This window comes from Hemicordylus capensis, chromosome 9, assembly GCF_027244095.1.
Source record: "Hemicordylus capensis ecotype Gifberg chromosome 9, rHemCap1.1.pri, whole genome shotgun sequence".
In the NCBI taxonomy this organism is placed as follows: Eukaryota; Metazoa; Chordata; class Lepidosauria; order Squamata; family Cordylidae; genus Hemicordylus; species Hemicordylus capensis.
The window spans coordinates 12,966,803-12,980,080 of NC_069665.1; the positions used below are offsets into that span (position 1 = coordinate 12,966,803).

Below are 13,278 nucleotides of genomic sequence, written 5' to 3' on the forward strand. Positions count from 1 at the left end.
CATTTTGAAAGCGATTTGCCTGAACGAAAGCATTTTGCTGCTGTTGAGCAGCTAAACTGAAAAGCGCCCTGCAGATACATCAGTTTCATGACAATCTGAAGAAAACAGGGTCGTAACAAGGGGAGACAGTTGTCTGGGGGCCCACTGCCTTGGTGGCCCCCCAGAGGCAAGTCACATGGCTGACTCCCCCAGCTGTGCACCCTCCCGGGCTTCCTTCAGTTGTATTCATGCTCTGAAATTGATATGAGTGTTAAGACCTGGAGCTACCAGAACAGCATGTCTTTCTCTAGTACCATTAAATGACTTGCATCGTCCACATTTTTTTTAAAAAATAAAAATTGGATGATGTTCTATTGTGGCACATAGGTTTTTATATATACCTTCCAGAGCCCCACTTACAGCCTCTTTGGTCGCTTGCTAGGAGCTGACCAGGGGTAGAGCCACCATTGAGCCTTGAGCCCCGACACACACCCCACATATGGGGGGCATGATTTAGTTCCCAAACGGGGCCGCGCGAACCCATTTGGGAGCTAAATAGGCCAAGGCTGCATTTGCAGTGTGGCCAGAGTGACTCTGCCTGCTTTTTAAAGGCAGGAGAGCCACTCCTGGCTGCCCTGCAAACACAGTGATGGCCAATTAAGCTCTGAAACGGGGCCGCAAAGCCTGGTTGGGTAGCTAAACCACACCCCCTCATCTGACATCAGACGCCAGGGGCATGGCTAAACACTCTCTGCTGAGGAACATCCTAGTCAGGTTGGGGGTGAAGGATTGACACAGAGAGGTTGCAAGAGGAGAGAGCCCAAGGTGGGGTATTGGAAGCCAGGCAGGTCCCTTAAGGCATAGGGCTCGCCCCTGGTCCCTTGCCTTCTCTTCCCCTCCTTCTAGCACCCCACTTACAGCTGCAAAACTGGCTCTTTTCATTCTCCGGCAGAAGTCTGGTGTTCTGGGCTTGGAAACTGTGAAGATTCTTTTCTATAAAAGGGGTTTTCTCAGTGTAGAACTCACTCTATTGCTCACTGTTATCCATGTCGTTGGGCCTCACTCACATGATGACATGAAACCCTATCCCAGTCCCAGAGCAATGCACAAAAGACAGAAACATCTATCTAGTTTTTGCGGGTAAGTTCCAGACCTTGCCCATATAACCGCCCAGAGACGTAAGTTTTAGGCGGGATAAAAATATGTGAAACTAAAAAAAAAAAAAAAGAAGAAGACCAAAAAGAAACCAAACAAAAAAACCCAAACCCCACAAAAATGCATTCCTTCCCCCCAAAATGCAAGAAAACTCTCCCATTGAAAAGCATGGACATTGAAACCTCATAGAGATAGGAATGGCTAGAGTCATAGAGAAAGAGAGAAGAGGTTGATATTTGGAAGAAAAGAACGCTTGCAAACGGCAAGCCCTTTTACTAATATAGATACTGGGGTGCACCCTGAGATCTCCAAACATACACATGTAATTTGTGTACTTCAAGCTAGCAGGCAAGTCAGCAAGTCTCCACAGAAGATAAAGGAGCCACAGCAATCAGTTCTGCCTTGGAAAAGAATTTCATCTCAATAGCTGATCTTGCCTAGGGAGCAAGATGCTGTCAGTTTGAATCCCTGCTGGTATGTTTCCCAGACTATGGGAAACACCTATATGGGGCAGCAGCGATATAAGAAGGTGCTGAAAGGCATCATCTCCTACCGCATGGGAGGAGGCAATGGCAAACCCCACCTGTATTCTACCAAGAAAACCACACGGCTCTGTGGTTGCCAGGAGTCGACACTGACTCAATGGCACAATCTTTCCTTTCCTTTCCCTCACATCCAGGAAAGCCACCTAATGGTGCAGCGGGGAAGTAACTTGTCTAGCGAGCAAGAGGTTGCTGGTTCAAATTACCCATATGGTCACTTTTAATGCATTTCTATCTTTTACTGTTGTGTATATCCTCGTAAAATTTGTTCGGAGTCTAAGTAACTGTACTCTTTTTACTGGTCAATGATTGAAATAAAAATTTATCTATCTATTTATCTGTTGTATATATCCTCATTCTACTCATATGACTTGACTAGCGAGCCTGAGGTTCCCAGTTTGAATCCCCGCTGGTATATTTCCCAGACTAGGGAAAACACCTATATCGGGCAGTAGCAATATAGGAAGGTGCTGAAAGGCATCACCTCATACTGTGTGGGAGGAGGCAATGGTAAACCTCTCTTGTATTCTGCCAAGAAAACCACATGGCGCTGTGGTCGCCAGGAGTCGACACCAACTCGACGGCACAATCTTTCCTTTTCCTGTCATTTTACATACATATATCTATGTGAACGTAGAACAAAGGAAGCCTGGGAACCATAGAGAGAGGGGAGTGATAGGCCTGCATCTTGGAAATGAAGGTACAGTAGGATTGTAAACACGTGGTTGGAAGAATACACTCTACTCATGTTGTTTCTACTCATGTGTTCTTCTGAATGTGTTTTCCAAGTAGGTATAAAAAACCACTGAGATACTGAATGCATGTTTAAAAGTATCATCTGAACTGGCCCTCAGAGGGCAGTTAACCACATGGGTTAAGGAGGAGTGGGGGGGAGGGCTTCAACAAAAAGAGCTGAAAAAGTCTCAGCTTGAAGAATACTGAGGAGGAAAGTGGTCTACAACGCTATTCATGGACATCAGGGTCCTACTGCACTGCTGTAGGCTGCCTTGCTCTTTATATTCGAAAGGTGGCAGATAAAGAAACGTGTCAAGTTCAGGTGAGGCAGTAATAACTGCTATCTTGGAAACGCAGACATTTGTTTTATTTGCCTTTGTATCGAAGCAGCTCAGATGATCCCACTTTATCCTTGATTCAAAGGATCCTTTCGAGGTACTTTAGGTTAAGGAACAATGGGCGGTCTAAAGTTTCCCAAAATAAGCAACATGGCTGAGCAGGGGTTTGAACCCAGGTCAAATGGGGCATGCTATTCAGTGAGGCTATTCACACGACCATGCAAAAGCGGGCTAAGGGAGCCCAGCCTGCTTTCAAGTGGTCGCGAGAACTGCCAGGATCCATGTGGCTCCCCGCAGTTGGCCCGCTTTCGTCCCCATGCTAAACGAGGTTAGTGGAGCGCTCACTCCGCTAGCCCCGTTTTGGCAATCGTGAGTCATCTCGGCGTGGCTCTGCACTGAGGCAACTCACAAAGAGACTCCTGACCGAGAGGCTCCAACAAGCCTCCTGGCCTTGGGGGGGGGTCTCCCCAGAATGCCCCACACACTTACACGGGGCACTCTGGGACTTCTGTAACGAAGCCGGTAATCATGTGGGTGGCCGATCTGGCTGCCCAGGGTGAGCCCCCTGCTTGTCTGTGGGGAGAGTGGGCTAAGCCTGCTCTCCCTGCAGAGCCCGGTTAGGCTCTACATACGGATCATGTGTAGAGCCTCAGTATATCACACTGGTTTGTGATTGCCATCAGAGGTGGCTGCGGCTTCTGCCTCTGCATAAGTAGCAGAGCAAGCCTGTGAACTATTGGTATCAGGCTGGCACCAGTGATCAACAAACAAGCAAATCTTTATAAGGGTCAATGACCAGGAACCAGGAAAGTACAGTGTTTCACTGAAGTATACATTAAGGCAAACACAAAACACCTGACTATCTGTCGATCTAAGTATCGTTGTCATTGGCAGTAAGGTCCTGCCGATCTTTTCACACTGCCTCTTGCCCAGTTTTCATACCAAGGACCATTTTCTGTGCTTCATCCCCTTTTCTGTTATACATTGTGGAAGTTACATCATTATATGCTGTATTCATGTACTCTGCAGTAAAGATACAGTATACGGGAAAACTTAATTGTTTGTCCGACAAAACGTTATTGAATGGTCAAGTCATACCTTTGCAACTGCTGTGACTGAAATGGCAGGGTGTGAGGTCATTCACATAATCAGAAAACTGTATCCTACCCAGGTTTGGGACTGGTGTGTGCTCCCAATTTTTGGTTGTGCAGATGCAAGATAGGAGGAAACCCTGGGCAGAAGTGACTGTGAGGAAGCAAGGTAGGAGGAAAAGCTACTTCCTCCTACCTTGCATCCACACAACAAAACATTGGGAGTGCACACAGGTTCCGAACCTGGGTAGTGTTGGAAGTTAAAGGACTTTGCGCTGTCTCTTGTCTCAGACAGTGGAGGACAGACTAGTAAGTCAGAGGGCTAGAGGGTCAAGACACTGGTCACCCCTTCTCCACTGCTCTGACACTATCCCTTTGGATATGTAGATTGCTAATCTCAGGGATTAACTTCCTTCCTCTCTCTCTCCTCCCTACCTGCCGTTCTACCTTGCAACATGGCAAGCCTCTCTCCCTGCACCATGTGTGCAGAGAAGATGAAGAATCCATCTGCATCCAGCTAGATAGATAGATTAGAGAGCCTAACTCCTCACTTTCCTATCTAGAATGGAGTTCCTTAATAAATGCCTTCTATATTGATTTGAAACTATAAATTGGCTCCAAGTTACTTTACTCTCAGCATACATGCATGCCTAACTGAATCCGCTGTGTTGTGCCTCTGTGCACTCTGCTATAATGAGAAAGGGATTCTCTCACCACAGAGAATTTCCAACAGGTAGAACATCGTTTTTGACTGTGTGAATGACCTCTGTGAGTTGCATACTGACTCAGTGGTCAAACACACATATTTATTAGGAGGTTGCAACCAGTATGGCTTTGGGGCTGACTTAGTGGCTCAGAGGGACCTGCAATTCGAATCAGTGCTCTGGAAACAAAGCTCTGGTTTGCTTCAGCCCAAATCAGATTGGCTGCTTCAGTTTGGACCAAATGTTTGGCCTATCCTCCTTCCTCACCACTCCCTAGACCAGGCCTGCTCAACTTAGGGCTTCCCAGCTGTTTTTGAACTACAACTCCCATCATCCGCAAACACAGTGGCCAATCGCCAGGGATTATGGGAGTTGTAGACCAAAATCTGCAGAAGGATCAAAGTTGAGAAGCCCTGCCCTAGACTCAATTTACGAAGTGGCCAGGGGCAGGAGACAGGCTAGTGGATTCCCTGAAGTGAGGGTGCAGCAATTTGCTACTTCAGAGTCAACATGCAGAAAATATTTATACGTGGGGTTTTTTGTAAGTAGGCCATTTGGGAAGGAATGCGGGGTAAAGGTAGGGATGGCAAATGTGGGGTAAAGTGGAGTAAAAATAGAGTGAAAGAGTGAATGTAAGGCAATGAAATAATGTAGTGAATAGTTCAATTTCAGACTTTTGCACAACAGAAGACAACAAAAAATTGGTTGACAAGTTGTGCCGAGACACATGGACAGTTCCGAATTGGCTAGGCTGCTCCAAGTCAGGAGCGTAGGGAGGCGGCCGATGGCCCGTGTGCAGCCCCTGCTGTGGCCCCCTGGCCCTGCCCCCCCACATCTGATGTCAGACGCAGGGGTTTGGCTAGCCACGCCCCCATGTCTGACATCAGACATGGTGGCATGGACTCCCTCCCAAATGGGGCCGCGCTGCCACATTTGGAAGGGAGATTGATGAGCCCTGCTGCGTTGGCAGCGAGACCAGGAGCAGCTCTCCCTGTCTTTAAGGCAGGAAGAGTTACTCCAGCCCTGCTGCCAATGCAGGGCAGGCTGATTCCGGTTCCAAACAGAGCCGTGCGGCCCCATTTGGGACTGAAATAACACCTCCCTGAGTTTGACATCATGCTCGCAGACCCTGATTAGTGGCGGCCCGGGTTCTTTGAACTCGTTTGTCCAATGGTGGCTCCGCCCCTGCTCCAAGTGCCTACAAAAAGGTCAGCAGACATACACAAGAGTGCTTTTGTGCAAAACCACGGGTGTTCTTAGGCACTTGTAGTGGTGCAGGCGGTCCAGAACTACCCATGTTTATTGGCTACAATCTTTCATTGGAGAACGTGAAACTAATTGAATTAGAAAAATAAAAATTAGAACTACTGCAGACTGATGCAAGTTAGTATAATTTACTCTTTTTTTTTTCCTACCCCATCAAACTAAAGACTGAGCTCATGGCTTTGAGAATTTTGTAAAAGGCACCCAGGATGACTCCCAACATAGGTGTTATCTCACTAAACTGGTGACTCACTAAAGCAATTAATTAATATCATATATATATATTGATCTGGTATGAACAGGCAGAAAAACAGGGAGAAAAAAGATACCCCCTCCCAAAACAAGTCAAAAGTGTGGAAAGAATGCCAGACACAAACTGACACGCTTTCCCAGCAGATCCAAGTGTGGTATTCTGCTGTTATGGATACAAAATAAAGCAAGAAGAATTCATCAAGCAATGTTATGCATCAACAGTTTTTAATGCATTCTGTCACGTCACCAGCAGCCCTGGTTTGCCACTCTCAATTATATCAGGCCCCAAAATAGAACACGTGGAGAAATGAACTGCATTAGATGGTGTACTCAGTATATTTACAGACTGCAAATAAGGTTTTCTAAGAGGCTGAGATGTAATCAGCTCCCTTAAGGTGATTCAAACTCAATTTAACATAGCTGTAAGTTAACCCGCAAATGTGTAAATGTATTCAGAGAGTCTAAAGCAACTGCATTCTTTCTTCGTGTCAGATGTTAGAGATTTAATTTCAAAGCAGCATGTGAATTAAGGGCAAGCTACACTTGGTTTGTTGTTTTCAGAGGCTAGTTGCGGCTTTAAATCGGCATATGAAATGAATTCATTATGACATCTTTCCTCCATCTCTTGGTTCTTTGGGTCACAGTCCACTGCATTCCCCAACTGCTTTGCCTACACCATTAGGCTTGAATTGTAGCGGTCACAATGTGATGGAGGTGGAACACCAGTGGTGCCACCATTGTTTTAGAACAAAATGAGGGGGAGAGAGGGAAGGAGGGAGGGAAACTATTCAGATGCGAAGGACGGCAGCACTCTCTTTTCAGTGCAAGCTTGGTACACTGAGTGGTATACTTCAAGAGTGTCAACCGAGGAACCTCACATCAAGGGCCAGTCCCTGTCCATCAGACCTGTAATAAACTCAGAGCTTGACGTCTAGTTTGTCCAGCTCATCCCTTGTGTGAAGACACTGCCTGGCTAAGTGACCTGCCTTGACTGCTGCTCTGGAACTGGATCCTTGCCTGTTTTGAATCCCTAACGGGCTTCTGGACAAATGGGACTAGCAACCAAGTTCTCCCATAGGGCCAGAACCAAGTCTGTTAGAACCTGGAACTCAGAGGCCTAACAATATTGTTCTATCCTTGGTCAGCCTGATCACTTTCACTTCACTATACTCGCCTACTTTCTGAAGGGGAAAAGGCTGATCCCCAAGCCTATGAGCCATTTCTCACATTTCTCACAAAAGGGGTAAGGGGAGGAAGCCTTGAGATGCTTATCTCTCCTGCAGATGATCTCTCTGCAGCTGCTGGGTGGTGGATTGCTCACCTAGATTACTGCCAGATGACTTGTAGTGGTCACACTGTGATGAAGGTGGCACACCAGTGGTACGACCATTGTGGTGGCATGGAGGTTTGGGAGCTGCATGGAGGTTTGGGGGCCTAGAGGCCCCTGGAACTTGCATAATGCACCATGAGAGTGTGCAGTGTATTATGGGGAGCCAACCGATGTAGGCGGGGGGTACTTGTGTGCAGGAGCTGTGCAGCACCGAAACATGACCAGTTAGCCAGGGGTAAGAGCATACTTGTGCCCTTAGCCCTGGCTAACAGCCGGGGCTCTCTACAGGGTTTGCTGCTGTGACGCCACGTCTTGTGGTAGCAAGCATGACTTGTCCCATTAGCTAAGCAGGGTCCACTCTGGTTGCATTTGAATTGGAGACTAGAAGTGTGAGCACTGCAAGATATTCCCCTTAGGGGATGGAGCCACTCTGGGAAGACCAGAAGGTTTCAAGTCCCCTCCCTGGCATCTCCAAGATAGAGCTGAGAGAGTTTCCTGCCTGCAACCTTGGAGAAGCCACAGCCAGTCTGTATAGACCAGTGTTTCTCAACCACCGGTCCCTGGACCGCTGCCGGTCCCCGAAGGGTTGAGTGCCGGTCCCTGACTGGGAGTCAAACCCCCCCCCACACACTGAAATCAAGGCACTCACTTCCTCAATTTTGCACATGGCACAGAAGAGGAAGAGTATCACGGAGGCATGGGACCCTTCTTGTGCCTTGCCTCCACGTGCTGCTGAGATCTTCCTATAGCTATCTTATTCCCTATCTTTACAGCTTCAAACTGTATGCGATGCGGGGGCATGGAGGAAAAAGTATGGCAGTGGGCGCCACTTGAAGGCCTGCTGGTTCTTGCATGCTCATTGTTTGCAGCCAAAGGTTGGTTGATTGAAAACCAGCTGCCTGTTGTGGTCGAGGCGCCTTGAGAGGGAACACTGTTTCCCTCTTGCATCAGTGGGGCTTGCTTGTATGTTGTTTTCATTGGCCCCATGTAGCTTTTGAATTTTTCCAATGGCCCAGCATCCCCTCTCCATTGAGTAATCACAAGCACCTCCACTCCAGACATACTGGAGACAAATTTGTTCACCCAGGCTTTTAGATTCAGGGGTTCTCAACCTTGGGTACCCAGACGTTGGTGGACTTCTACTCCCATAATCCCGAGCCATAATGGCCAAATGCCATTGTTGTTGGAGGTTATGGGAGTTTAACTGAGGGACCCAAGGTTAAGAACCCCTAATATTCAATGTTTGCAAAAGATTCCAAATTTAATTATTTTAATGCTTATATTATTTTCATTCTAAACTGCCCAGAGATGCAAGTTTTGGGCAGTATAGAAGTCTGATAGATAGACAGACAGACAGACAGATAGACAGACTTGAAACCGCTTTACTAACTGCTGGTCCGGGAAACTGCGCATAAAGAATGTAGCGGTCCTTGAAACTCTGCACGAAGAATTTAGCGGTCCTTGACTCCAAAAAGTTTGAGAAACACTGGTATAGACAATACTGAGCGAGATAGACCAAGGGTCTGACTTGGTATATGGCAGCTTCCTATGGTCCTATGTGGTTTGGGAGGAGAAACTCTCTAATTAACCTTCCCACCCTCTTGCACTAAATTACAGGCATGGGCATTGCTTCAGAGTTGGGGAGAAAGGAAGTATATTCACTCCACTCCTTGGCCTATCAGTGGAAGCAAAGGTGTGAGTGCCTCTCTGGGAGTCCACCAGATCAGCAAACCCCATCCCTGCTGATTGTCTCATCTTCTGCAGCCCCTGCCTTAAATAAAGCCCTACATTCAAGACACCCCTCCCTCCTTCCTCCCCAGCAAGGCAAGTGAATTGGCCACCCAATCCCTGGCCTCCCCAGGGGCCTTGTTCTCCAAATCCACTCCCTTCACTAGCACTTCCACACTCATCTGCAGCTGTAGAGCTGATATCATTGCTATTTCATCTCCATTCTTCTGACTCTTGGGCTGCCCCCCGCCCCTCCCCCAGCAGCTGTTGCCCACCTCTCTGAGCCTTTCCTGACTCCTGAAAGGTAATTACTGGGGCTGTCCTGGCACCTGGAGCCCTCTGCTTTTCTTGGCACACTACCATTTGACTGGGTAAACAGCCCTGTCTCACAGAGGAGCGTAGGAACACACACCCCCATTTGTATTTATAGCTGGCTAAAAACCAAATTCACAGCACTTGGGAGGAGGTCCGAAGGGCCCCCCAAAAGAGCTTCTTTTCTGGGGGTGGGCTTTTTTTCATGTTGTTTCAAGTTAGCAGCCACTCAAAGTATAGGCAACACCCCTTTGTAACTCATGTGCCGAGAGTCAGATACAAACCAATTCTACAGCACATTGGAGGTAAGAGTCACTGACACTATTCTCACGACTACAGGAAAGCAGGCTAAGGGAGCCCAACCTGCTTTCCTGCAGCCATGGGACCTGCTGGGAGCTGCATGACTCCTGGTGTTTAGCCCGCTTAAGTCTCCCCCACTAAACAAGGTTAGCAGAGCAAGCCCTCCACTAACTCCACTTTACTGATTGTGTGCCCCTGACACACAACTAGACCCAGCAGCCTCCCAACCTTGGGGGTCTCCCCAGAATGCCCGGCACATTTGCGTGGGGCATCCTGGACTTCCGGGGGCCAGGGGGCCCCGGATCCCTGCCACCCCTACCAGTTCCGTGATTGAGCCAGTAGTCGTGTGGGCGGCCGAACTGGCCGCCCAGGGATGGCTCCCTGCTTGTCTGCTCGTGTGGAGAGCCTCACCATGTTAAAAGAAGCAGAAGGTAGATTCTACCATTCTATTTATAACTTCAAATCAGCCTGGGGGATTTGGCTCAACCTCAAGCCAAAATGAGCCCGGTTTGAGGTCAAGCCCTAAAACCTACTTGAGACGGTTCACACATCTCAACAGAGCAGTGTACATGGTTATGTTTTTCCTCACAACAACCCTGTGAGATAGATTAGGCTGAGAGAGAAATGATTGGCCCCATGTAGATTATTAGGGGACAGTCATTTCTCTCTCTGCCTAATCTATCTCACAGCGTTGTTGTGAGGAAAAACATAACCATGTACACCGCTCTGTAGAGATGTGTGGACCATCTCAAGCCAGTTTGAGGGCTCGATCTCGATCCGGGCCCATTTTGGCTCAAGGTCAAGCCGAATCTCCTGGGCTGGTTAGGGCCCAATTTGGGGGTGCTGCTGCTGGGTGCCATTAAAAAAAACATTGACTTACACCCACTGAGGGTTTTGGCGATCTTGGGGGGGGGCTGCTTCTGCAGCTCTCTCTTTCTCTCTGTGTGTGGGGTCTCCAGTGGTTCCCCACCGCTGGCCTCCCCCCAAGCCTGTTTCTGGCCTTTTTCAGCCCTGTTTATGTGCATGGCAGCCATTTGGGGGGCCACCGCACATGCGCTCGGGCCATTTGCAAGCCCAGGTTGCCATGAGTGAGAATTGGGCCTGAACCGGCTTCAAATTTGAACTGAATCAGAGCCCCATTTAGGGGTGGGGAATTGAACATGCCCAGTCTGGTTCAAATCTGGTTCAAATTCAAACCAATTCCTACCACTCCACAGAATATACATGTTTTGATTTTGTTTAAATTATGCTGTTGAGGCCAGAAGCATGTCGGTTAAGATCTGCAAAATAACTTCATTTTGGTTCACTTGCTAAGAACCACATTTCACTAATTTCTTTTTCCTGTCATTCCATAGACTATTTACTATTGAAATTAGAGGGTGTGTGTGTGTGTGTGTGTGTGTGTGTGTAGGTAACTTGGCAGATGGGGCAAAAAAGTATTGTAGAAGCAGCTGCTGGAAGTTGAGAATATGGGGTATTCGCCAGAATCAAATCTTGGCACAAACAGGTTCTTGTCCAGGCCCACAATAAGAAACAACTTCTAACTCTATTATCAGGTAAGCTGCTTTGGTAAACGGTGAATTTAATGCCAAACACCCACGAGGCACAAGAATAGCTGGATTAACAACTCTAGTGTCATGCTGTCAACCGCTGTTTATTTAAATTAAAATGTCACTCCCCAGAAATAAATTAGGTAGCTACAAAGCCGTGGATTTCCGTCACTCAGTGTCTTCACAAGCCGGATAATAAAAACGATTCTGTTTCATTTGTGTTGTATTGCTTCCTGGGAGATTAGGTTCTGTGCATCATTCAGCACAGCTCAAAGTTGGTGCTTTCTTAAATGATGGCTAAAGGAGGACTTATGTACTATATTCAGACTTTCTGGATAGGGTATGAGGCCTGACCAACATGCCTCTCCCTGATATTTCTTTAGGAGTGGTAACAGTTATTGCCATGTGACACACATGCCCGCCTCTTCCTCATCCACCTCTTCCACATTTTCATATCACTCCAGGGGTGAAGAAGAGGAAATAAGAAAAGCAAAGTCTCAGCAGAGAATTCCCAGTACTCTTCTGCCCTTTCTTTGTTTCTTCTTCCACTTCCTCCCCCTTTTCATAACCAGCTCAGTGACACATGTGGGAGAAGGCAGAGGCAGGCGGCAGGTAGTGGTGGTGCTAAAGAGCAGGCAGCCAGGAGAAGGAAAGGAGTGTTTCCTTGCTGAATGGTGACTGGGCAGCTACTCACTGAAGAGCTACTCCATTGGCAGGAACAGCAGCAGGAGGCAAATGAGGCAGAGGGGAGTAGTGGACGCCACTTACTCTGCTGCTTGCACCCCAATAACCTGCCACTTGAGGCAATCACCTCACCTTGCCTCATAGGACTGCCAAAAATATGTGGTACACTCAGTTATCTAGTGTAGACTGTGCATGTTGGAAGCAGCCCACAATGTAATCCCCACCCCCTACCAAAAGGAGGCAGCCAATTGTAGGGCAATTGTAGTGGTGGTGGTGGGTGAAGGGGGGTTCTTTAAATGTCAACCCAACACTGACATGAGGAAAGCTGGGTGGTTGTGGAGAATCTCAGGAGCATCCAAGGGGGGCAAGCGGGAGCTGGCACCACAGAGGAGCTGGGAATTAGGGCAGAGTGACTGGGAAGAAGCACAGGAATGCCTGTGGGTTGTAGTTCCTTCCGGAGCTTCTCCAATAGGAGGGGAGGAACCAATCTCTGGGAGAAGCTATTGCCCTCAGGCAGCCTCGAGCCTCATTCCTAGCCTCCCCTGCATCACTCCCTGCCCACCCTCTTGAGATTCTCTGCAGCATTTGAAGGACCACCACCTCACCATCCCATCTGGGGCAATTACCCCACAACTGGCTGCCTCTTCTTGGTGGGGGATGGGAATTCTGACACGGCCTTCCAAATCTTCCAATTTGCACAGTCCTAATATTATAGCCTATATCAAGCCTATATATAACTGAGGGGAGGGGAGAGGCTGTTTCTCACTGGAAGAGCACATACTTTGTCTGCAGAATAGCCCTGGGTTTAATGTATCACATCTTCAGTAAAATGTTTTTGAGGAAGCAGGGCTGGGAAAGACTCCTACCTGATGCTTTAGAGAGCTCCTGTTAGCCAATCAGAAGAAACCATACTTGGTTAGATGGACCAATGGCTTAAGCCAGTATCAGGGTTATCACATATTATTTAGGATACATCTGGCAGAAAGCTAATTGGGATGTTTTAGGGGGGGAAAGCTACATAGCATGGACAATATAGAGGTATTTACGTTTCCAGATTTTCCATTTTCACACAAATATGCTTGATCCCCTGATGCCAGTTCGGGAGCGTTGTCATTTACATCAAGAACTTTGATATCAACAGGCACTCGAGATATTTGACTGGGGTTTCCTAAGAGAGAAAGAGAGAGAGAGAGAGAGAGAGAGAGAGAGAGAGAGAGAGAGGTGTAAGCACATTTAATTTCATAATAGTGACATAAAGGACTATAGGTAGATAGGCACCACCATGCAGAAAGCTCTCTGTGCCTTTTCTCCTTCC

General features: G+C 47.7%; 1 protein-coding gene across 12 annotated transcripts in view; it reads right to left on the minus strand.

The window, feature by feature from the left end:
* The window catches only part of LOC128334349 (cadherin-8), a 374,299-nt gene that overhangs the window by 52,373 nt on the left and 308,648 nt on the right, over positions 1-13,278 (minus strand). For all 12 annotated transcript variants that reach the window (XR_008311263.1, XR_008311262.1, XM_053271066.1 and 9 more), the window contains one exon: positions 13,010-13,131. Coding sequence is in view for 8 of the 12 variants with exons in the window: in XM_053271066.1 (XP_053127041.1) it covers positions 13,010-13,131 (122 nt within the window). In the remaining 4 variants the exon portion in view is untranslated. Of the gene's footprint in view, positions 1-13,009; positions 13,132-13,278 lie in introns of those variants that run through there.